The sequence below is a fragment of the Desmodus rotundus genome, chromosome 10 (genome assembly GCF_022682495.2).
Source record: "Desmodus rotundus isolate HL8 chromosome 10, HLdesRot8A.1, whole genome shotgun sequence".
NCBI classification, from domain to species: Eukaryota; Metazoa; Chordata; class Mammalia; order Chiroptera; family Phyllostomidae; genus Desmodus; species Desmodus rotundus.
In genome coordinates, this window is record NC_071396.1 from 62,821,672 (window position 1) to 62,848,382 (window position 26,711).

Here is a 26,711-nt window from a genome sequence, read left to right on the forward strand (position 1 = left end):
GAATTACTTAGGAAATATTTTATTGTACAAAATTTATATTTGTTACATATGATGAATCCACAGTAACAACTAGCTTTTGCTAATTCATTTTTTTCTATGAAAAGTAAAGATTATTTTCTGATACACTAGATGATACAACTTTTTATACAGTTGTTTAATAGTTTTGGGGACACAACTGTTTTAGGACCTAAGGTATAAAACTAAAAATAGATCAAAAAAGCGCAGGGGGAAGACCACTGCCAAAGAGTAATCTCCAAGAACTTGGCATCTTCCATGGCAAGGCAGATGCTGTGGGGTCGTCACACTGTAACTAAAGAACAAAATATTTTAATCATTCATCTTTATCACCAAATCACCTTTTAACATGTAATTATTACAAAACCTTCCCTTCTCTAGTTAGTTTTTGGTTCCTTTTGGTTCTGACATATTTAACTGGGTTTTACCGTAAGAAAAAAACAAAATAATAAATTTCTATGTCTTTATGTCAACTTCAGTTTCTTTAAGTTTCAAATCATAAAGATATGCCAGAAAGTCTGTGGATAGATTCCGTCAAGTAAATTCAAAAGGAATAGGGCACAGGTGGCAAACACAAGGCCCACAGGCCGAATCTGGCTTGCACCTTGTTTTATCCATCAGCAGCGCCGCCAAGTTCCTTGCCCCTAGTTAAGGAGTAGTTACATTTATACAGTCCTAAAATTACATTTGGCCCTTTGAATGCAACTGTGAGGCTGATGTGGCCCCTGCTGAAAATGAGTTTGACACCCGTGGAATAGGGGTTATAAAAAAAAAAAAATCAGGGCTGCATGAGTGTATCAATTTGTTCCTAGCAAAAGCATGAATAAAAAAGACAGTTACCACCCTGGCCAGGTGGCTCAGTTGGTTGAAGCATCCTCCCATGCACCAAAAAGTTGTGGGTTCAATTCCCACTCAGGGCACATACCTAGACTACATAACTGATCCCCAGTTGAGGTGCGTATGGGGGTCAACCAATCAATGTTTATCTCTCACATCGATGTTTCTTTCTTCTCTCTCTCTCTCCCCCCCACCTTTCCTCCCTTCCCCATCCTTCTCTCTAGGATCAGTAAATATTTTCTAGATGAGGATTAAAAAAAAAAAAAAAAAAGACAGCCCTGGCTGGTGTGGCTCAGTGGTTTGAGTGCCGGACTGCAAAGCAAAGAATCGCTGGTTGATTCCCAGTCAGGGCACATGCCTGGGTTGTGAGCCAGGTCCCTGGAAGGAGGCGCATGAGAGGCAACCACACACTGATATTTCCGTCCCTCTCTTTCTCCCTCCCTTCCCCTCTGTCTTAAAAATAAATAAAATCTTTTTTTAAAAAAAAGACAATTACTTACCATATAAAACAGCCTTATGGGACTTCTGCTATGCCTAAAGGCTAATTAATTTCTATTATTTCATAACAGAGAAATATATTAATTATAATGGATATTTAATAGCTACAGTATCGCCACATAGCACAATACCTTTTGTTTCCTTTAAAAAAATCCCAATTTCCAAAAAGCACTTGTTTATTCTTATAAGAAGCTGTCTGGTATAAATGCAACATGAACAATGAATACAATGAAGTACTTAAGATTTTCCTTTTTTGGAAAATTAACCTTAATGAAACAACTGTAGACAATAGGCTGGTTAGCTGCCCTCTTTTCCTAAGTTCAGCTAAACTAAATTTTAAGTAGAGATATGCTTATACTCAACATGAACTACTTATTTGGTCTACTTATATAGCATATAAAATACAAGTCTATGAACATGTAACTAGAGAAATAAGAGGTTTAAGCTGTAGGAAAACTTACATGTGGTTTGATTATCTGAAGCCATTCATTAAGATACTCAAGAAGACCTAATGCATCTGGGATATTGTCTCCTTCTGAAACAAATTTCAGCAGAACCGCCATTGGGATTTCTTTAGAACAGCTACGACAAATTAAAAAAAAAAAAAAAAAAAGGTATTTTCCTGATACAAGATTCTGATTCCAGTGTTGTTTTTACAGTTAGGACAATCTTCTAGGTTTTAGGCAAAGAGAAGATGCCCCATCATGAGATCACTTATTCATCTCCCTTGCCCCAGATATTATTCTGTTTATAGAGACAGGACTAGGAGCCATGTAATGCCCACCCCAGGCATATGTAAATTTGTGCCTCACACCAATGCTACGTGAAAAATGGCCCCTCTATCCTTGGGTGTAGAACATACGGTATGTTCTGATCTACTTCCAAACCTACTGTAGAAACAGCTATTTTCTGAAGTAACACAGCAAAGAGACTGAAAGATATACCTTATTCTAAACAGTGAAGGAAAACCCGTACTATTACTTCCTACATTTACTGAGTGATTATTATGTGCTAAGCAATGCTTGCATATTTTATGAGTCAATCACTACAACAACCATTGAGAAAGTTATACATTTATTCATTTAATAAATGAATCAGTTTGGAATAATGGGAACAAGAGCAGAATACCTGGATTCAAATTCTAGATCTGCCACTTAGCAGATAGTTGGGCAAGTTACTTAATCAAGGCTTTACGTGTTCCTCATCTGTAAAAGAGGGATCACAATAGAACAGACCTCACAGGTTGTGAGGTTTAAAGGCGGTAGTCATAGCAAAGTGCTTAAAATAGTGCCCATAATTAATGTTAGCAATTAATTTTGAACTGAGGTTTATAGAGATTTTAATATAATTAACATGCTCAAACTTCTTCATCTAGGAACTGGCAGAGGTGGAACTTGAACCTAGGTCTTTCTGACTCCAAAACATGTTGCCTAACTGTTATACTATAGATGCTGCCAGCTAGTAATGAGACCAATGCAAAAAGATTCCTGTTTGCCAACAAAAGCAAAAATCATTTCTAACACCCTGAATCTCAGCACCATGAGAAAAACTATGCCAAAACTTGACAGCACATGACTGACAGAGAGATACAGAAATAAAGGTGAGTTGGGCTCCTCATCTGGATTTAAGATGTGGAGGAGACTCTGACATGTGGGTTCAAAAGTCTCAGATGTTCAGGGAGAGCCTACCGTAGCATTTCAGTCTATAAATATTATAAAGTGGAAGTTATCACTAATTATACAATCTCAGTACATAGTTCTAAAATATCTTAGGGACTCTCTGGCTTTGTATGGAAGCACTGTGGGCTGTGATGGCTCAGAAGATTCTAGTTCCTAAACGCTCATGCTATAATAGCCTGAGAAATGGCTTGTGCCTAGAGAAACCTAGTCACCCTGGCTGTACCTTCATTTTAGTAACTGTGGCTTGAAAAATGTTAGGGCATGGCCTTAATTATAGTGCTTCATACTATTACTTTGTAACACAAATAGTAGAGCAATAGTTTTAATACCATCCTCTGTTCCTCTCTACAAAAAAGGTAGAGAGTGACTAATTTTATCACTTTCTGTGACATTAAAACCTAACATGAGATATATCCATTATTAAATTACAAATGTAGTTCTATTCTAATTAAATACAGGAATGGGCAAATGTAAGTTTACAGTTAGTTGCTAGTGTGGAAAATAATACAATAATTAATAAATAATAGCATAAGAATAAACTCTGTCTCTCACATACTCACAACTGTACACTTACCTTTGCCCAACCCTGTATAAGGGATCTCAGGTCAATCACATCATTGTCACCATTTATTATTAGCATAATACTGTCTTTTCCAGAGATCAGAATATCAATTTGTTCTGATAATGAGAAGGCAAAATATGTATATCACAAAATATTTACAAATAATCATAATATGCACTGGGGGAGAAAAGAGGATTCAAAATTGTATAAGCCGCATGATTTCTTTTCAATTTCAAAAATTCTTCATTGCAATGAATGTATAATTGCACTGAACATTAAACATGCGTTTGGTTATAGACGATAACAGAAAATTGATTTTGTGAGAAACATCTTCAAATAAGATGAACTGTAAAGTTATAAATGTTTTGCAGTATCTTGCTTATATTCAACTCAACTACATTTTAAAGAAGTTGGGAGAAATATCAAAAACCTATTAGTGGCAGTTATTTTCGGGTGACAGAATTGAGTTTTTAAAATATCGTTTCTTTTGACTATTCCACATTTTTCAAATGTTCTATAATGAGTATGTCTAACTTTTATAATAGTTTTGGTTAATATTGCTAACTTACAATATTTTCTGTTATTGTTGCTAAGTTTATAGCTAACCAGAAGTTCTTTGTCTGGCCTAGAGTTTCACCCTACACATGTGATGCTCAGAACACAGAAAAAAACTGAGAGAGATCCCTAACGCTCTTGTTCTACATAGCTCCCACCTTTCTGGTTCTCTGCCTTGTACTTTCTAATTATCTCAGACTTCCAGATGTCTGAAGTCTTATTTCCTCAACTGAGCAAGACCACAGTGCTCCACCTGGGTTCCCTCCCTAAACCTGTGTGATGATAGTCCAGAAAGTGTCCTTAAGCAGAAAGCTGGGATAATTTTTGGACTTTATTTGCCTTCTCTCAGGGATCACAGTTGTCCCATACCTGAAAATCAACTGTTTCATTAATTCTGTCCAGTGTCCAGTTGTTTATGGCAGGAGGGAAAGTCTGATATTAGTACTCTGACATGGTCAGAAGCAAAAGTATGAGACTGATTTGTAAGAATTAAGAAGACAGTTTGAAGAGACAGAGTACGGTGGGAGTACAAAGAGAGGGAGGAAATTCCTTGTTTAGAAGGGAGAAATAAATAAGGACATACAGGATGTTGATTAGACTCTTGGAAACAAGGTAGGTTTTTGCATGGAAGACAAGAGGATAAAAGTAGAAGGAACAAGTAAGAATGAGTCAGCTTTTAGAAAACTGTGACTGCCAGTAGTTCAGCTTGAGTACAGCATGTGAGGAGGATAGAGCACCAAGGAATAAACCATGCAAGCCGATCCTAGAGGTCCTTGTATGGCAAATAAGGATTATGAACCAGATTATGCACAAAGCAAGTAAAATTGCTGATGGATTTTACTCAGGGAGTGTTGAGGTCAGTTTCACATTTTAGAAAGTTAATTCTAACAATACTGCTAATGGGCCAGAGTAGGTCCGAATGAAGGAGGAAGGGAAATCAATTCGCTTGACCGCAGTTGCTATGAATCGAATTGCATCCCTCTAAAACTCATTTGAAACCCTTACCACCAATGTGACCAAATCTGGAGATACGATCTTCAGGAGGTAATTACGGTTAAATGAGATTATAAGGGTGGGACCCTAATCCCATGGAACTGTAGCCTTATAAGAAGAGGAAGGGACAGAGTTCTCTCTTCCCTTTGCTTTGTGGTGATACAGCCAGAAGGCAGCCATCTGCAAAACAGGAAGATAGCCCTCGCCAGAATCCAACCATGCTGGCACCCTGCTCTTGGCCTCTGGACTCTAAAACTGTGAGGAAAAAAAATTCTGTTAAGCCTCCCAGCCTATGGTATGTTGGTATGGCCACCCAAGTACACTAATACAGCAGTCTAGGCCACAAATAAAGTGGCTTGAATGAAGCAAATGATTCAAAGCTGGTGATTTGCAGGGCAGGTGCAGAGAATAATTAGGTAGGCAGGGCTTCTGAGCTGTGGTAAGAGAACAGTTGATAAATGATATGATATGATGTCATATGATATTAATTATATTATATGGAATAAACTAGGCTGGAAAAGAATTAAAAACACAAATGGACTAGAAAAAAAAGAAAAGTTGAAGGAAATGATGTTTTTAATAACAATAGAGTAGGTGTTCAGGGAAAAGAGAAACCTGGAATGATATGGTCAGAAATAAACAAAACAAGTTAGAGTGGGAAAAAAAAAGTTGAAATGCCTATATCATTTCTGACAGGGAAGTCTTAAATATTTTCAGGAAGAAAGTAGAGGCATATGTCATTATAAACCACAATAAACATGTTCAACTTTTAGACAAAGAATAAAGCTTATTTGGTACTGGACCATCAGTGCTAGATCCTACTGTGAAGTGGTTAAAAGTACAGGATTTGAAGCCAGATGCCTGTGTTTGAATCCTGTCTCTGCCACTCACTATCCATATGACTTTTTCATTCCTTTTTTTCCCCTGTTTATTCTCTCACCCCTGTACCCTCTCTTATATCTCCCTCCTTTCTCTTAAACCAGTGTGGCAGGCAATATAATAGAGTAGTAAAAGACATGGGATACAACTGCATAGAATTAAACCCCACCACTGTCACTATGGGACCTTGGTGGCTTTTAGCAGTTATTTGACCTTGCTGCTCTTTAATTACCTTATTTATAATATGTGGTTTATACAAGTACATTATGTATATGGTTTTATGAGAATTAAAAAACTTAATACATGTAAGATACACAGAGGAAGTACAAGGCGCACAATATGCTATTACCTTGACTACCACTTATATTACTATTTCCACTATCACGCAGAAGTCATACAATGTAGATTTCAGAGTAAGCAAACCAGTAATTCTAATTTGCAATTCTAGGTTTATACTCCTGTAATTTATTTATGTAAGAAGGCAGATTTATTGGCTGAATTTGGGTACATTTTTTTTTCTAGGGTTAGCTCTGACCAACTCTCTAAAGCCACGCTGCTCAGGGCACCGTAGACACAACCATCCCTCATCCATCTATCTTAATGGGAGAGGAGAGTGGAGAGTAGATTACATGAGCCCAAGAAGCAGCAGAAGCCACTCTCTTAAACAGCTTCCCTACCCCTTTTCATAATCCCTGGCTCTGTCTTCCATGCACTTATCAGGCATATCAATTCCCAGCAAGCAGGAAGAGTCAAGGGGAATTAAAGCATACAATAAGGACTATTGGTCAGCCTGAAATTTAGCCTCAGGTATTGTGAGACCAGAGGCTAAGGGATAAGGCTGGTAACAATAGCAATAGTGTTATGTAACTACAAATCTGATGGTAGACTAGGGGTGCACACATAAATCAATTTAAAGAGGGGCTAAAAGAAAAAAGAAGATCTCTTGCTATTTTCTACCTTTTCTTTCACTGTTCTTTGAAATGTTTGTCATTTCTAAACACCAATGAAGAGTAACTGTAGAGGATTTAAAAGATAAATGCATAAAAATAATTATAAACCTATGTTATTGGGCAACATTGTATAAAGATGTAATTTGTGCCCTGGCTGGTGTAGCTCAGTGGATTGAGTGCCTGCCTGCAAACCAGGGGATCCCTGGTTTGATTCCCAGTCGGGGCACAGGCCTGGGTTGCGGGCCTGGTCCTGAGCTGGGGGCGCATGAGAGCAGCCGCACATTGATATCCACACAAGAATATACACAAAAGGAAATGTGAAGAGAATCAAAACATGTCAGTACAAAAACCCAGCAAGGCACAAAAGAAGACAGTAATAGAGGAAATGAAGAACGAAAATGCTTTAAGACATACAGAAATCAAATAGCAAAATGACAGACGTCCTTATTAGCCCTGGCTGGTGTGGCTCAGTGAACTGAATACTGGCCTGTGAATCAAAGGGTCATCAGTTCGCTTCCTAGTCAGGGCACACGCCTGGATTGCAGGCCAGGTCCTCAGTTACAGGTGTGCAGGAGACAACCACACATCAATGTTTCTCTCCCTCTTTTTCTCCCTCCCTTCCCCTCTCTCTCTAAAAATAAATTAATAAATTTTTTTTTTAAAAAGTCCTCATCAGTAATTATTTTTAATGCAAATGGGTTAACTTTGGCAGGATGGATAAAAACACATGATCCAAGTACGTGCTGTCTACAAGAGATTCACTTAAGATCTAAGGGCACAAAATTTGAAAGTGAAAAGATGGAAAAAGATATTCCATATAAATAGTAACCAAAGAGAACAGGATTGCTACAGTAATATCAGGCAAAATAGAATTCAAGTCAAAAATTGTTACAAGAGATAAAAATACATATATTGACAAAAGGATCGACTCATCAAGAAGATTAAACAAATGTAATTGAATGATACTAGAAATTAACAGAAGGAACACTGGAAAATTCACAGATATGTAGAAATTAAACAACACATTCTCAAACAACCAATGGATGAAAGAAAAAATCACAAGGGATTTAGCTTAAGAATTCTATTACATTTGCAGAAAATAAAATCACAAGAGAACGTAGAAAGTACTTGGAGATAAAACTCACATACTAAACTTAAATATAGCCAAAGCAGTGCCAAGAGGGTAATTTGTATCTGTAAATGCACATATTAAAAAGAAATTTCTCTAATGAATAACCTAAGTTTGCATCTTAGGAACTAGAAAAAGAGCAAATTAAATCCAAAGCTAGCAGGAAGAAGAAAATAATAAAGATTAGAGTGGAGATAAATAAAAGAGAGAACAGAAAAACAATAGAGAAAATTCAATAAAACCAAAAGCCCGTTATTTGAAAAGATCAAAAAAAAAAATAAAAATTGACAAATGTGCCCTGGTTGGTGTGGCTCAGTTGGTTGGAGCATCATCCCATACACCAAAAGGCTAGGGGTTTGGTTCCCAGTCAGGGAACACACCTGGGTTGCTGTTTCAATCCCAGGTTGGTGTGTATAGGAGGTAACCAAGTGATGTTTCTCTCTCACATTGATGTTTCTCTCTCCTTACCCTCTCCCTCCATTGCTCTCTCTCTCAAATCAATAAACATTTTTTTTAAATTAACAAATGTTTAGCTAGAATAACAGAATGAAAGAGAGAAGACTCAAATTACTAAAATCAGAAAGTGAGAACATTATTGATTTTACAGAAATGAAATAGGAGTTATTACTTAATGAGACAGATTTTCTATTTAGAATGATGACAATGTTCTGAAAATGTGAATGTATTTAATACTACGTAATTGTACACTTAAAAATGGTTAATTTATGTATATTTTACCACAAATTAAAAAAAAGATTAAAGAGGTTGCATAGAACAAGCATCACCATCCATAATACGCCACACATAATACAGCATTAAATATGGCTTCTCAGGAGCTTATTCTCCTATAACCAAATTTCAATCTTTCCCCTGAATATAATTTCTATTTCATAAATATATTTTCAAAGTTCCGATAAGTAACCTGACACACTCTCCCAATTATTGTTCTTTCATTTTAATATAAGGTGGGGAACAAATGAGCAAACAGGCTAACAAACTCACCCGTCATCATAGAGTGTTTTTGTGATACCTCCTCCAGGTATACGGATACAAAACTCAGAATCACGTATTTCAGGAATGCATGGGCTTTTTTCCATTTCTTCCCAATTAAGGCTCTTTATTTTATTCTGAACACTTTTTTGCATGCAAGGTGTAAGTAGGTATCTGAAAGGCGTACTAGAAACAATTACATAATTAACTTTCTAAAAACTCACTGATATAAACATCAAGGCAAAAACCAGTTCTTTTAGCAAAAATTATCTTGTTATCTATATATTCTACTGTGCAAGGCAAACACAAGTTTTAGCAGTCTATGGAAGAACAATGTAAAATATTGCTCTTACTTGCTACTTACATACTTGGGAGAGAGAGTAAAGAAATAGGAAAACTTAAACTAAGGCAAGGCCATAATGAAGATGAATCTATTTTCCACAGCTGTGTTCCCTTCTGGCCATAAGGCCTATTGTGAGATTCCTAGAAATTAGTTCCAGTTTTGAAGGCTACTCTTGGCTGATATTTTTCGTCATGATTTTATAGGTACATAAATGATAATGCAATAAAATAATTATATTTCTATCTCTTGGATACTTTGTCATATATTTAACAATACAGTCTGACATGCCTAGGAGCTATACTTAAAGGCAACTGGATTTCTGCAAATACAAATAGTTGAACATATAGAAATAAATAGAAATATCAACCCAATCCTTCAAAAATTATCAACCAATAAACTAGGTACCCTTTCTTTTCTTTCTTTTCATAGCTGAGCTCTGTGATGTTGCCATGTACAACATCAACAAAGAACAGTTCCAAAGCCATCTCTATCTTTACACCAAAGCCTTCCTTGTGCCCCAACTATAGAACTAAGATTCTATCTAACTGTGCTCCCTCCTACCTCTTGACTTTCTTTTACCTTCTGTCTAAATTCCAGGGAGGAGCAGGTAGGATATCCGTGGCTTTTAAAACTTATTTTAACTTTCAGAAATTTACTTTCTTTTTTATTGAATTTATTGGGTTGAAATTAGTTAATAAAATTATGTAGGATTCAAGTCATTGTCTGTATATTATATTGTGTGTTAACCATCCTACGTCAAGTCTCCTTCCATCACTAGTTACCCCCCAATCCCTCTTCTACCTGTCCTCAACCCCCTGTCCCCTTTCCCTCTGGTAATCACCATACTGTTGTCTGTATCTATTAGGATTTTTTTTTTTGCTTAATCCATTTACCTTTTTTCACCCAACCCTGCAGCCCCCCTCCCCCCGGATTTTTAACTTTTTAATATATAAATCATAATACTGTATAATCATAACAAAAATATTTTTTCAAAGGCAAAACATACCTGCGAAGCTGTAGATCATTACGATGATATGAATGACTGCTTGAAAGAACAATAACTTTGGCACAGTTACTACTCTTCACCCAGGAAAGCAGTTTTTCACAGAATGGCTTTGACTTATACTTTGCATACATTGAAAGAAAAAGAAAATCTAAAAGTTAGATCTTAAAGTATATTAGGAGTATTGCATATAATATTTCATCAACTTTATGTGATGACAATTTAAATATACTAAAATTAGAATTATTTTTAGATCCACTTACTCTCCTTAAAGGTGAAAAATGAAGAGCAATGAATTATCTGTATCTTTACAATTAAGAAATAAATTGTGAGGAATCTAGATTTTTAAAAAGTTCTATTTCGACTGACAAATTTCCTGGTATTTTAAGTGGTCCATTATTACTAAAAACTACCACATGGTCATTTATGAGGTGTTCTTGTCAGAAATTTCTGACCTGAATTTGATCATAAGGAAATAATTAGGTAAATCCAGAATGCTTAACATCTAACCTTCCTTTATCATAGGAATCAATATTGTGAAGACTACAAAGAGGAAAGCCAGTTCTACACTGAAGGATACCAATTAAAAAGATGTAACAGCCACATGCAACATGTGAACCTTGAATGGATCCAGAATTAAAGGATATTTTGAAGACAGGGAAATTTGAATATGTTAGATGATACTACTGAAAAATTCATTAAATGCTGATTTTCTTAGGTATGGTAATGGTGTTGTGGTTGGGAAAAATAATATCCTTGTTCTTGAAAGATGTGCTAAAATATTTAGGGGTGACATATGATGTCACTATCCTATTTTTGAATTGTTTTGCAAAAATAAACTGTGCAGAGAGAGAATCAAGCAGGTGTGGCAAGGTGTTAACTGCTTGGTTAATGTGGAATGTAGGTTATAAAATTATGAGGAGGTCCTGGTCAGTGTGGCTCAGTTGGTTGGAGGGTCATCCTTTGTACTGAAAGGTTGTGGGTTTGATTCCTGGTCAGGGCACATACCCAAGTTATGGGTTTGATCCCCAGTGGAGAGGCACATACAAGGCGGCAACCAATTGATGTTTCCTTCCCAACTCTCTCTCTCTCTCTCTTCCCCCTCTCTCTAAAAACTATGAAAAAGGTCCTTGGGTAAGGATAAAAAGGAAAATCAAAATTATGAGGGAGAAACTCACTTTATGGAAACTCTTTTCACAGATGATTAATAAAATAATTATTCAATAAAATTTAAAATGCAGGTAAACATGGCTAAATTTTAAAAACAGGAGTGCAGCACAGTGTAATGGTTAAGTGAGGCTGACTATAGAGTCAGAGTGCCTGGTCTAGAATGTTGGCTTTACTTCCCACATATTACATATCTCAGACAAACTGTTTAACCTCTTGGTGTTTCAGTTTTCACATTTGAAAAATGAGGGTAACGTTAGTACCTGCCTCATATGATTATTACAAGGATTAAGTAAAGTGATTACAACAGTTTTGGTATGAAGTATCAATGCTCAATAAATGTTTGCTACTTTGAAATCACACTTTATTTCCATTTACCAAAAATTTCATTGAAAAGTATTTGAATTGTCTATCTTAATTCTTGAACTTACACTGATATTAATGTGAAGAAAAAAGTGAACCAAAAAGCCATGTGACAAATGTAAAAATGTTAGCAACTCTTACTGCAAAATGATATTGTTAACTAAACAAAATAGTCATTCTAATCTAAATATTAAAATAATCATAACATGCCCTGGCTGGTGTGGCTAAGTAGACTGAGTGCTGGCCTGCGAACCAAAGGGTCACTGGTTCGATTCCCAGTCAGGGCACATGTCAGAACGCAGGCCAGGTCCACAGTAGGGAGCGAGCCAGAGTCAACCACACACTGATGTTTCTCTCTCTTTTTCCTTCCCTTCCCCTCTCTAAAAAAAATAAATAAATAAATGAAATCTTAAAAGAAAAATAATCATAACTCATGATAGCCTGAAACTGGAAAATATCAAATGCTCCATTAACACTACAATGAATAAATTATGATTTATTTACACAGCAGCATCTTACACAGAGGTGAAAATAAACAAATTTCCTCTGCTTGCAACAACATAAATGAGCCTCACAAACAGAATGCTGAGTAAAGAAAACTAGACATAAAGAAGTACATACACACAAGAGTCCATTCATATAATGATACAATAACTAGGATGGGGGATGGGGGAGGGACTCTGGAACGCTGATAAATCTCCCACCTCCTAAACAGATGGTACCTTAATGCATTCAATATTTATTGAGAGCTTCTCTATACGCAAAGCACTACTTTAGATACTGGGGATATCAGTGAATCACACATCATCACTTCTCTCAAGGAACTTAATTTCTATTAGAAGTAGATAATAAACAGAAAATACTTCTGACTTCCGTCAAGATGGAAGTGTAGGTAAAGGGAGCTCACATCCTCTCACAACCACAGCAAAATTACAACTAAAATATAGGACAACCATCGCTCAGAACCATCAGAAAACCAATCTGTATGGAAGTCTGACAACTAAGGAATTAAAGAAACCACATTCATCCAAACAGGAGGGACGGAAGGATTGAGGGGCAGAGAATTGAAACTGGCTGGTTCCAAACCACATGTGGTGGACATAAAATGGAGGGATATCGCCAAGAGCGAGGGATCCCAGTCCCACAGCAGTCCTTCAGCCCAGGGTTCAGGTGCCAGGATGATAAGTCCCCATAACTTCTGGCTGTAAAAATCAGTAGGGGTTGAGTCAGCAGAAGAAATTGCAGGATTCTCAGACCTCTCCTCTTAAAGAACCTCACACCACAGGTGGACTTACTCAGTGTCATTCTCTCTGGGCTCTAGCAATGGGTCAGCAGCTTGAAGGGCACCAGTGGCATACAGGGAAGTGTCTGATATCAGGGCAGGAGCTGGGGGACAGCTTTCTCCTATACAGAACTGCAGACAGCAGACACTGTACCTTTGTTGAGCCCTTCCCCCTGCAGAGCCACAGTGCAGTTACACCATATTTGAATCTCCATCAACCTGGCTCACTTGGTAAGTCTCGCTCTGATTACCAAAGGGTTGCCCCATCCCACTTATGGCCCACCCAGGCAACTCTCCTTCCCTGGTTACAATAGCTTTTGCATATAAAGAGCTGGGCTAGGCACAGGCTTCAGACCTTCCTATATCCACTCAAACAAGCAACAGCTGAGCCCAGCCCCCATACCTCCTCTCGCTGAGTGGCCCCAGGCCCCCCACTTGCAGCAGCCATCTGAATATCACTTTAGAGCTTATGCCAATGGGCCACTGAGAGAACGCAGCTGGAGCCTGACCTTGGCCTGCACTACCCAGGGAAACTGCAGAGCCTGTGCACTCAGTGGACAGTTACAGAGCACAAAGGAGCACAACCCAACTGCCCCCAAAAGCCACAGAGGGAGATGGTTGATGGCCAGGGGTCACAGCCAGTCCTACCAGCTATCTGGACTGGATGAATCGCTCTCACTGACTTGCCAACAGCAATCAAGACTCATTTACAAGAGGAGGGAATACTCAGCCCCCACAGAGGAAGCACCCTGAGTACACAGCTTGGAAGATACAGGAATCTGTGCCACTGGACCCTCCAGGACACGTACTATATTGGGCCATACTACTAAGACACGGAGTCAAAGCAGCTCTACCTAATACATAGAAACAAACACAGGGAGGGTGCCAAAATGAGACAAAGAAATATGGCCCAAATGAAAGGACAGAACAAAGCTCCAGAAAAAGAACTAAACAAAAGGGAGGTAAGCGATCTATCAGAGACTGAGTTCATACTGGTTATAAGGATGCTCAAGGAACTCAAGAGGATACACTTCAACAGTATAAAAAGGAGCCAGGTAGAAATGAATGCACTAACTGAAATAAGAACAATTTACAGGGAATCAACAGTTGAGTGGATGAAGCCAAGAATCAAATCAATGATTTGGAACATAAGGGAAAAAAAAGACATCCAATCAGTACAGCAAAAAGAAAAAAGAATCCAAAAAATCGAGGATAGTGTAAAGAGCCACTGGAACAATTTCAAACATTCCAATATTCGCATCATAGGGATGCCAGAAGGGGAAAAGAAAGAGCAAGAAATTGGAAACCTAGTTGAAAAAAATAATAAAAAGAAAACTTTCCTAATTTGGTGAAGGAAAGACATACGTATCTAGGAAGCACAGCATCCCAGAAAAGATGGATGTAAAGGGACCACACCAAGACACACCATAATTAAAATACCAAAGGTTAAAGACAAAGAGAGAATCTTAAAAGCAGCAATAGAAGAGCAGTTAGTTACCTACAGGGGAGTTCCCATAAGACTGTCAGCTGATTTCTCAGAAGAAACTGCAGATTAGAAGGAATTGGCAAGAAGTATTCAAAGCCATGAAAAGCAAGGACCTACAACCTGGATTACTCTATCCAGCAAAGCTATCATTTAGAATCAGAGGGCAGATAAGGTAAAGCTACCTTTACCTTGTGCTTCCCAGACAAGGTAAAGCTAAAAGAGTTCACCATCACCAAACCATTATTATATGAGATATTAAAGGGGATTTATTTAATAAAAAGAAATCGAAACTATGAACATTAAAATGGCAATAAATGCGTATCTATCAACAATTGAATCTAAAAAACAAACTAAGCAAACAAGCAGAATTGAAACAGAATCACAGATATGGAGAACATTGGGATGGTGGCCAGTGGGGAGGGGTGTCTAGAGGAATGGGGGAAAGGATGAAGGGATTAAGAAGTACAAATTGGTAGTTACAGAATAGGCAGGGGGATGTAAAGAGCAAGTATAGGAAATGGAGTTGCCAAAGAACTTATATGTATGACTCATGGACATCAACCAAGGCGGGAGGAATGCTGGAGAGTTGGGGTGTGAAGGGCGGAGGGGGGCAAAGGGTAAAAAACTGGGACCACTGTAATAAGCATAATCAATAAAAAAAAACTTTTAAAAATTTGCTTTGTATTAACCAACCAGTGTTTAAGAAAACTATTCTAAACAATAGTGCATATTCTCGTGCCTTTTTACAACAGAATGAAAAGAATTTATCAGTAGCTTTGTCATTGTGAAGGGTCCAAATTTACTGTATTAGATGAAAGGCTGATTTTCAGGGCTGCTGGATGATAAGAAGTGTTTATGCTTCATTAAATACCTTCAGATTACTTCATTTATTGTGTATTTAGATTTAGTATTTAGAGTATGAGCTTTATCCTTGGGGCAACTAGGCTATTGAAAAATTTCAAGAAGGGAAGGGAAGTGCTCATATTTGTGTTTTTAAAAGATAACTACAACAAGAACCATTTCATATGTGGCAACACTATTGGCAGAAATGTTGGGGGTCTGGAAAGAGAAAGGGAAAGAAATTGTGCTGTGAAAAGGTAGGTTATCAGAGACATTATACATGTGTTCTCTTTTAGGTGATAAACCCAGGCATACTCTCCCTTTAAGAGTAGCCATAGAAGAAATTTATTTTGGCCTCCATGCCAGGAAAAGCAATACCTCCCCTAAGCTATAGACATATGTTTATCTCATGGGTCTGTCAATCTTATAAATAATTGCATTCTCCTCTTTGCTTTGGCCACTAGGAAACCCTGTATGTGTAGTAATTCTATACGCTAACTTTACTTTGGTTCCATCTCAGATACATACTTTGATTTTGCCTAGAATTCCTTATATGGTATCATTTTTATTATTTGAATTTTCATAAGGAGCATCAAATTACTTTTGAAATGGAGTATGATAAAAGAATGATTTAAAGGTCTCAGCTTGAAAAATTTTAAAAATGTAGATTTTATATATATATATATATGAATGACATGCTGGGCAGTGATGAGTTGTGAACTAGCACAGGGTAAGATGATAGAAAGGGTGATTAGGGAAGGCCTTTCTGATGAGGTAACATTTAAGCAAAGACTAAAGGATATTAGCCATTTAGGTATCAAGGGGAAAAGTATTCCAGGCAAAAAAACTGGCGTAAAGACTCTTGAGACAGCAGTGAGCTTAATCTGTTTAAACAACATAGTAAGGCCAGTGTGACTGAAGCAGGGTGAGCAAAAGGGGGACATAGGAAATGAACACAGAGGAATGGCTGGAGGTTAGATTAGGTACTGCAGCTGTCCAACAGAACTCTGCAGTAACGGAAATGATCTTTAGGGCAACTGCTTGCCACATGTGGCTAGGGAGAACTTGAAATGTGGCCAGAATGACAGAGAAGCTGAATTTTTAATTTTATTTACTTTTAACAAATGAGTCAAAATTTAAATAGCTACATGTGGCCAGTGCTACTGTATCAGTGCAAATGCAGGGCCTGATAGGACACGGTAAGGGCTATGAATTCACTTTGAGTAAGATGGGAAGCCACTAACGGATTTTTTGAAGAGAGAAGTGATGTGATTTGATTTAGGTTTAAAGGATCATTGATGGTGCTATTTGCAGACTATCAAGTGTTTGTGGAGAGGGTGGTACAAGAGTAGAATCACGGGCTTAAGAGATGACAGTGTTTGGACTACAGTGGTGGCAGTTGGATGCAGAATATATTTTGATATATATATAATTTATATGTAGATGTCACTGGTTGAAATGTCAAACAAATGAAATAAACCTATAATATTCACATGCTTAAATTTTTTTCCCAATGCTACCTGAATTGAGCCTATAAATACTCAAGGTATATGTCCCAATTCCTTTCAATATAATCATAAAATGATGGTAGCACCTCTGAAATTTTGTGAGGTTTTTTTTCACTATCCGGACCTTTCTAAACTGTATATACGATAAGATCAGAAGTGACTTTTGACTCCAAATTCTTAATGATAGTTCATATTGTCTCACTATATTTTACTTTAATAAATTTAAAAAGGCAAATATGACATACTAACCTTAATAAAAATGGACCTTAACTGAAGAGCCACTAGCTTCTTTGAAGGCAAAGAATATACTGCAAAGAAAATGAAATCATACAATAGTTAAAATGAAGGATTTATAGAAATAAAATTATCAGCAACCCAAGTGCTCATCAGTAGACAAATGGATAAAAAGTGGTGGTACATATATACAATGGAGTATTACTTGGCCATAAAAAATGAATGAAATCTTACCATTTGCGACAACATGGATGAACCTATAGATTATGCTAAGTGAAATAAGTCAGACACAGAAAGACAAATACCATATGATTTCACTTATAAATAGAATCTAAAGAGCAAAATAAACAAAATAAAAACAGACTCATAAGTAGAGAGCAGAATGATGGTTGCCAGAGGGGAGAGGGTTGGGGGGCTAGGTGAAAAAAGTGAAGAGATTAAGAACTACAACTGGTAGTCACAAAACAGTCTCAGGGATATAAACAACATAGGGAATATAGTCAATAATATTATAGTAACTATGTATAGTGCAAAGTGGGTACTGGAAATACTGGGGGAACAACTTTGTAAAGTATATGATTAACCACTATGCTGTTTACCTGAAAGTAATAGAAAATAATATTGAATGTAAACTGTAATTGAAAAATAAAAAAATATATAAAAATTAAAATTGAATTATAATTTTTGTGTCTAAATACTTTTAATAATTAAAATATAGAAGATATGTGCTACATCATTTGGTTAAAGTAAAGCATTTTAGAAGTACCTTAAAAGATACTTGTAGGCTTTATTCTATAGAACACATTCATTTTTGAAAAATTATAAGAAAATATCAAAAATTATTTTTCTTTTGACTTTGATTACAAAATCAAGAAAGTATTCCCCCAGAAATTTCTGGTATTATCACAAGTAAAATAATTCTTAAGAATGTTTTCAGTTTCTAGATACTCTCCCTTCTCTCTAGAGAACAGCAACACTCACTGGGGTTAATAGAATAAAATGAAGGAGAATGTTAGCCATATAATAAAATCCCTGGAATTAAGTACATTTGTGTTCTTTAGGAGTTTTTGAAAGACCTCATGTAACATGCAAAAAATTCTGTGAGTCAATGTGTGTGCTTTTCTGGGAAAAGGATTCATAACTTCCATCAGAGTCTACAAAGGACCCACTTTATTGATGCCTAAAATATTCATGTCAACTTCATCTCCAATAATGAAAACCTCTGATATTAACCAATGACAAAATATAGAGTCTCTAAGGACATATGATTAGGTCACTGTGCTAAGGGGTAAGCTTTTACTTAGTATAAAAAATATTATTAATAACCCTAGACTTGGGTAAATCCCTTCAATCATGTCTCTTCTGTTATAGGTCTTTTGAGGACTGTCTCATTGGACTGGTGTGGTGTGTGGTGTGATTGGGGACTTGCAGCAAAAGTCTAGGAATCATCAGGTATGTTCAGGGCAAAGGCAGCTAAAGCAGGAAATTTAGGAATTAGGGAAAAGGGCATAAATTTAGGAAAAAGGGACTAAGGCCTAGACCACTGAGGCCTCTAATTTATCTCTGACATACACATATATAGTGCAATGCAACAGACCTACTGGGAAGAAGATGTTATCTGTAGAAAGTGAGCAGGACTAAGCTTTAAGATGTAAGTTATGCTACCTTCCATATAGCAATACTTATGTTCTCCATTAGTTTATCACCCAATTCTTTAAGATCGTTTTCTTTTTTTTCCCCCGTTTTCCTTCTGATGTAATATAAAAGCAACATCATCTTTAATGTATTGTCAAAAATTATTTAGCTTTTATCTAATCAAGCTTTAGACCTAACTGCAGTAACAGAAAATACAGAGACTAGAGGAACAAGCCAAATGACAACACAAGGAGTAATAAGACAAATGTAGGTGGGACATTCCATAGTAGCAGTCCCCCACCTGTTTGGCACCAGGGACTGGTTTCCTGGAAGATAATTTTTCCACGGACTGGGGTGGGGTGGGAGACAGGAGGCAGAGCTCAGGTGGTAATGCCAGCAGCATCAGGAGGGAGGGAGGTTGGGGACCCCTATTCTATAGTTTTCCCTTCAATAAATCTATTTCATGAAGAGGAAAATGGGAGAGACTACTCCTGAGTAAAAGATTTCAAAGACACAACAATCAGATGCACTTTGGGTCCAGGTTTGGGCAAACTAACTTTAAAGAACATTTGGGGGTAAAACTGGGCCAACTTGAACATGGATAGGGTATAGAAAGTTATTAAAAAACTGCCATTTCTAATTTTGTTAAATGTGATGGTATTTTAGCTATGTAAGAAAATGTTCTTAAAAGAGATGCATGTTTGGGGGTGAAATGTCATGATGTCTATAATTTATTTCAAAATACTTCATCTTAAATAAAATAAAGTGGATTAAAAACTATATCCAATTGACATACTGCAAGCTTGTGTCAGTAGAAAACCAGTGGATCCTCCACTAGAGTGAAGGTGCATTAGCAGGGTGGTATGGTGCTTAAGAGCCAGGTCTCAGGGGCCAGAGTGCCTTGATTAGAAACTCAGTTACATCAATTATTAATCATGTGACCCTAACTTCTTTGTGCAATGGTTTCCTCATCTATAAAACTACCTATGGAGTATGTGTGATGATTAAATGAGTTAACAAATGTAAATGCAGTGTTCAGCTTATAGATAATAATAAATGATAGTTGTTGTCATTAGAAGTAGAGAAATTCTAGTTCTAACATAATAGGCCTTTATCCTTTAATCCTGCTGAACTTGTGGCTGACCTGAGATATAAACTTTTTTCTTAAATATTGTTATATATATATATATCAGTGCAAAGGTTCAAAGCTGTAACTAGCTTGAGCATTATGACTTAACATTAGTCAGGTACAAATGACTATGCACCCAATATATGTTAACAATATTTAAGAAAAGAGTTTGTGTCTCTCAGATCAGTGGTGACCTTCACGGGGTTAAGGCAGTAACTGAAATTCCATCTTGTATTAACAAAGCCATCTTTCCTGCAGGAATTGCAATATTAAAATTATTTTTTAATATATTTTATTGATTATGCTATTATAGTTGCTCCATTACTCCCCTTTATTCCCCTCCACCCTGCACACCCCCTCCCACCCACATTACCCCCTTTAGTTCAAGTCCATGGGTTGTACACACAAGTTCTTTGGCTTCTACATTTCCTATACTATTTATAACATCCCCCTATTTTCTACCTACCATTTATGCTACTTATTCTCTGCATCTTTCCCCCCCATCCCCCTTCCACTCCCCCACTGAGATAACCCTCCATGTGATCTCCATTTCTGTGGTTCTGTTCCTGTTCTAGTTATTTGCTTAGTTTTTTTTAAGGTTCAGTTGTTAATAACTGTGAGTTTATTGTCATTTTACTGTTCCTAGTTTTGATCTTCTTTTCCTTAGATAAGTCCCTACAACATTTCATATAATAAGGGCTTGGTGATGATGAACTCTTCTAATTTGACCTTATCTGGGAGGCACTTTATCTGCCCTCCCATTTTAAATGATAGCTTTGCTGGATAGAGTAATCTTGAATGTAGGTCCTTGCCTTTCATGACACTGAATACTTCTTTCCAGCCCCTTCTTGCCTGCAAGATTTCTTTTCAGAAATCAGCTGATAGCTTTATGGGAACACCTTTGTAGGTAACTCTCTCCTTTTCTCTTGCTGCTTTTAAGATTCTCTCCTTATCCTTAATCTTGGGTAACTTAATGATGATGTGCCTTGGTGTGTCCCTCTTTGGGTCCAACCTCTTTGGGACTCTCTGAGCTTCCTGGACTTCCTTTGCCAGATTGGGAAAGTTCTTCATTATTTTTTCAAATACGTTTTCAGTTTTTTGCTCTTCCCCTTCTGGCACCCCTATGATTCAGGTGTTGGAACATTTAAAGATGTCCCAGAGGTTCCTAGGCCTCTCATTTTTTTGAATTCGTGTTTCTTCATTCTGTTCTGGTTGAAAGTTTCTTTCTTCCTTCTGCTCCAAATTGTTGATTTAAGTCCCGGTTTCCTTCCTGTCACTTTTGGTTCTCTGTATATTTTGCTTTATTTCACTTTGGGTAGCCTTCATTTGGCAACTGAGCTCAATCAGTTCTGTGAGCATCCTGGTCACCAGTGTTTTGAACTGTGCATCTGATAGGCTGGCTATCTCTTTTTCGCTTAGTTGTATTTTGGGTCTTTTTTTTTTTTCTCTTGGCGTGCCTGTTACATATTAAAGGGCAGAAAGTTAGGTATTCACCAGGGCAGGGCAACGTTGTTGCTGCCTTGTAATGCTATATGTGGGGAATGGGTCCAAGAGAGAACAGTGCTGCTCGCTCCGCTCTCTGTCAGTTTTCAGTTACTTCCGCTGCTACTCACAATGAAACTGGGCCCTTCTGATGCTGATTCCCAGGTGGGTGGTTTGTGTATGTTCTAAGACCCTATGGGTCTCTCCAACGAACTCTGCTGTGAGGCTGGGAGTTTCTCCCGCCGCTGCCTCAACCCCCACAGGTGTTTTCAGTCAGAGGCTTTGTGGCTTTATTTCCTGGTACTGGAACCCTGGGTTGTGCAGTCTGTCTCACTCCCCTGTTGTTCCTTCCAGCTTATCTGCATGTGAATGTGGGACTGCCCAGTCTGCAAGCTACTTCCTTGCCCGGTCCGCCAGCCCTGTCTCTCCTGCCCCAGTCCTCTAGCCAGTTGCCTTATTGCAAGTCCTCTCGGCCCGGCTGCCTGTTTTCTTCCCTCCTACTGGCCTGGATGAATGTTTCTTTTTTAACTCCTTGGTTGTCAGACTTCCATACAGTTTGATTTTCTGTCAGTTCTAGTTTTTTGTTATTACATTTGTTGTTGTCCTTCTTTTGGTTGTACGAGGAATCACAGTGTGTCTACCTATGCCTCCATCTTGACTGGAAGTCCTAAAATTATTCTTGAAAGGGTATTTCATTATCACAAGCTGATGACATGGTTAATAAGACTGACAAAAAGAAAAATGCTTGATTTGTCTTTCAATCCACCAATGGTCTTTCATGGTCCTCTATCACCTCTTGACTTTGACTGCAAAATGGTAAAAGAGGACTGAGAGGCCAACAGAAAAGCTGCCCATCAACTGAAGTAACTGGATGCTCCTGTGCTTCAGAATCAATAGCTTTTCTGTTACTCTGTGAAGTACCACATTATAAACAAACAGTGGTCAGTGCCATATAAACTGTGTTTCCTGATTAAGTCTGATAGTCCAATGAGAAATTATGGAGATTTGTAGCAGGGGTAAGGCCTATACCTACTAGCAGCATTAGGCACCTCAATCTCTCTGAGCCTTATTGATATCCTATTATTATGGGTCTATAGTAATGTGAGAAGATGAATGAGGGTTAGATGAGGTAGCACATACTAAACACACAAGACTGAGCCCAGTGGAATTCTCTTTTCTTCTTTCCTGGTCTTATTGATGCTTACATATACCATTTAGAACAGAAATTAAAACTGAGAATAAAAGGGAAAAGAAAAACCCAGGTTAAAAAATATGAATCTCAAATTCTATTCGAGAACACAAGTACAATCACATCTCTCATAGGAGCTGCCATTTAGAAAAGGCTAAGAACTAAAACCAGGATATAAGAGAACTAGGATAATGTGACTAGGTCATCAATTCTGCACAAAGCTGGCACCAAGCAAATGTTTACAATAAAACAGTGTCTTACAGAATCTACTTCTAATTTAAAACAATTCTATCTTGTAGTAGAACAAAATATGCCAAAGTTTTACATACCTTCAGCGTTTATACTGAGTTCTGTTGAATTTTCTTGTGATGTTGCATATGGATTGTTTCCAACCATCGGCACAAGACAATCGGTATAGAAGTAACCAATCTTAGACATATTCAGTGTAGAAATAATTAGATCTATTGCAAGCTGGCCAACATTTCCAACAGATACTGCTGGCTGAAGTCATTAAAAAATATTCATTAAAGCACCAAGGTTAGCAACATTTTTTAAAAAATTATTTTTAAACTTCATTTTAGAGGGAGGGAGGGAGGGAGGGAGGGAGGGAGGGAGGGAGGGAGGGAAGGAGGAGGAAGGGTGAGAGGCAGAGAGAGAAAGAAACATCGATTTTTGTTGTTCCACTTTTCTATGCATTCTTTGGTTGGTTCTTGTACGTGCGCTAATCAGGGTCAAACACGCAACCGTGGCATATCAGGAGGACACTAACCAATTGAGTGACCCAGCCAGGGCCTGTTAGCAGCACTTTTAGAAGTTTAGACAGAAGACAATCACAGCACTGGTACTGAATGTTGAGGCTCAGATGCATCAGAGCTTCATAGTCTTTCATTAATTGCAAACGAGGTGTCAGCACGGGGCCTCCACCACCTTTGAGACTATTGATTTAACATTTACTGAACACCTACTTTATGTCAATCATTACTCTAGGCACTGGGAATGCAGTAAAACAAATCAACAAAAGTCCCTGCCCTGGTGGAGCTTCCATTGTAGTGGGAAAGTAATTTACCTATAATAAAATAAATATATAGTGGTAAGTGCCATGGACAAAAATTAAGTGATTGTGAGTTTGTATATGTTTATTTGGCTGCAATTTTAAATAAGTTGGTAAAGGAAAAAATCACTTCAAGTAATAAGGAACTATAGACCTGTAAGAGGTCAGGAAGAGAGCCACACAAAGACCAGGGAAAGAATATTTCAGGCAGTGGGAAAGCGAGTGTAAAGGCTGTGAGGTATGAACAAAAATGCCCTTAGGTCTTCTGTTTGCTTTGTTAGTGCCTGAAGGTTGGAGTAAGCTAATTTTCACATTAAAACCATGCACATACACTTATCCCCATGACTGAAATAGTGCCAACTGCCAAATCTCTAGCTATAGTCCAGAACACTTATCTGAACTCCAGAGCCTAATGGACATTTATGTCACAGGGAACTCACATTCAACACATACAATATTAAACTTTTGCCCAAACTTGTCCCCATATTTTGTATTTCAGAAAAGAGCAACAATTATTGAACCAGGTTCAATTATTGAACCAACAATTACTTAAACCAAGAAACTTCTTTCCTTTTCTTTACCAACCACATCTAACACACGACAAATTTTCATTGATTCTTTTTTTTTTTTTTTGCCTTCGTCTTGTTTTTCTGGGTTCTTCATAGTGGTCTCCCACTTTTCATTGCTTCATCTATTAATCCTCTTATTATCTCTTATAATCCCCTTTCCTCTTCCCAAAGATTTTGCTACTTTGATTAGACCCTCACTCTTCCTGTTTCATCCATCTTTTCCTTACCACTGAATTGTTCCCATCAGCATATAGAAATGCTCTAATAGCTTTCCTTCTAAATAACCATCCTTTGATCCCACATAGGCCCCTAGCTACTACCTCACTTCTAGGGTGTCCCTCCACAGCCCAAATTCCCCAGTTGTCCACTAAAATGTTGACAGGAATTTTGTTTCTGAATTAATGAGTACACACACATATACACACACATCCACCTCTTCTCCCATTTATTCAACCCACTCTAATGTGATTTCCCTCTTCGCCACTCCACTGGTAAATTTGTCAGGGTTACCACCAATAATCTTTTTGACATTACTTTCTCTATAAAGCTTTCCTTTCTTTTTTCTGCCAGGTATCTCTTGGAAAGACACTTTTCCCCTTTTGTGATTAATATTTTTCGGGGAGTTAGTTTGAAATTATGTAAAATTTTCTTCCTCAGAACATCATCACACACTAATTTAGCATTCACTGATATTTCTTGCATTCATTATGATGAAAATTGCCATAAAGTTACTTTTCCGTCACCGTCACTTTTTTAAAAAAATACTTAGTTATTTATTTTTAGAGAGAGGGCAAGGGAGGGAGAAAGAGAGGGAGGTAAACATCAATGTGTGGTTGTCTCTTGTCTCTCCTAAACAGTACCTGGCCCCCACCCCAGGCATGTGCCCTGACTGGGAATTGAACCAGCAACCTCTCCGTTCACAGACCAGCACTCAATCCACTGAGCCATACCAGCCAGGCCTGTTATCATCAGTTTTTTAATTGATGCCTAACATTGTATTAGTTTTAGATACACAACATAATGATTGATATATGCATACAGGGGTAGGCAAAAGTACGGTCACAGTTGTAATACAAATAAATAATACAGTAATTAATAAATAATAATATAAGGATAAACTGTTAAAGTGCACTCACAACTGTAAATCTGCTTTTGCCCACCCTGTATATTGTGAAATGATTATCAAATATGTTTAAAGATCCATCACCACAGTTACAATTTTTTTCCTTGTGATAAGAACGTTTAAGGTGTACTTTTTAGCAATTTTGAAATATACAATATAATTGTTAACTACAGTTACCATGCTGTACATTACGTATCAAGGACTGACTTGTAACTTTAGGTTTGTACCCTTTTGACTACCTTCACGCCACCCACCCCTCCATTGTTCTCTGCAGCTCTGAGTTTGGAGGGGTTTCTTTCTTCCTTTTCTTTTTTTTAAGGTTCCACAGATGAAGCTTTTCCTAACAGGTCCTTGTATCCTTCACGCTTCCAATAAATCCTAGAGCCTTTCTGTATCTTTTTAAAACTTCTGTGCTAGCATTTATTGTTTTGTTTACAACTAGACTAAAACTCATTGAGGACAAGAATCTACTCTTATTTTTTTATTTTCACACAAAATACTTATTGAAACAATGAATGAACGTGGGTAATTGTGTTAGCTAGTGCCAAAAATTGCTCTTACTACCCTAACGGGAGGTTTTGGGGTGTTTTTTGGCGAATGACAATGACTTCCTTGTTTAGACTTCCTTGTCCAAAACTAGTTGAAAAACGATTTCCCAGGATAAAATGTGAAGTGAATGTTCCGCAAAACGTACGTACAACGTCATCTACAATATCCAAAGGCTTTACGTTGTACAGTCAACAAAGGCTACAAACTGCAGACCTAAAGCCAAGGTTTGGTGATAGTGCTAACAAAGGTTCTATTTGGACTGCCGCCTCGAGAGACAACCTCCCTTCATTTTAGCGCAGGCTGAAAACCTGAAACAAGTACTCCCCCTCTCCCAGGGCCGGGTGAAACACCCGGAGTCGGTGGTGTCGCCACAGTAGGCGCCCTTCGAGAGGCAGCAGCCCGAAGTCGGGCTGAGGAGAGTTCACAAAAGCGTGGACTCACCATCAGCAGGGTGAAACCCGCGAGGTCAGAGACCGATTCTCCGCAGGGAACAAACATGGTCGCACTGAAGTGGGAAGGAGGTAAGCCCTGGGATGGCAGGAACGAGGGGAGAAAGCCGAAACCGCAGGTTACGGCAGTGTGTGAGAACTCTAGTACCCACAGCCTCGCGCCACGCAGGCGCAGTGTGACCTGGAGGAAGGGGTCCTTCGAGTCCCTCGGCGTGAGGTCCT

The 26,711-nt window shown here is 37.8% G+C and overlaps 1 protein-coding gene across 2 annotated transcripts; it reads right to left on the reverse strand.

Moving 5' to 3' along the window:
* On the reverse strand, positions 1 to 26,674 carry PSMG2 (proteasome assembly chaperone 2). 2 transcript variants are annotated; one of them, XM_024580428.4, is made up of 7 exons: positions 26,482 to 26,674; positions 23,078 to 23,177; positions 17,329 to 17,387; positions 10,437 to 10,555; positions 9,100 to 9,273; positions 1,812 to 1,932; positions 1 to 310 (listed from the first exon to the last, which is right to left on the reverse strand). In XM_024580428.4, the coding sequence occupies exons 1-7, from the start codon at positions 26,536 to 26,538 to the stop codon at positions 212 to 214; spliced, it is 729 nt and encodes a 242-aa protein (XP_024436196.1). In that variant the 5' UTR covers positions 26,539 to 26,674; the 3' UTR covers positions 1 to 211. The 2 variants fall into 2 exon arrangements, with proteins under 2 accessions (XP_024436196.1, XP_024436197.1); XM_024580429.4 differs by having other exon boundaries at positions 23,078 to 23,249.
* Between the last annotated feature and the right edge of the window lie 37 nt (positions 26,675 to 26,711).

What these genes read in the sequence shown, in the direction of transcription:
- PSMG2 (XM_024580429.4), bottom strand. Translation starts at nt 26,538, where the DNA reads ATGTTTGTTCCCTGCGGAGAATCGGTCTCTGACCTCGCGGGTTTCACC. An exon ending in AAAACACTCTATGATGACGG is followed by an intron (nt 1,933 to 9,099) that starts GTGAGTTTGTTA and finishes AATTTGTCGTAG; the next exon opens with CTGTTCTAAAGAAATCCCAA. An exon ending in TTCAGATAATCAAACCACAT is followed by an intron (nt 311 to 1,811) that starts GTAAGTTTTCCT and finishes TTTGTTCTTTAG; the next exon opens with TTACAGTGTGACGACCCCAC.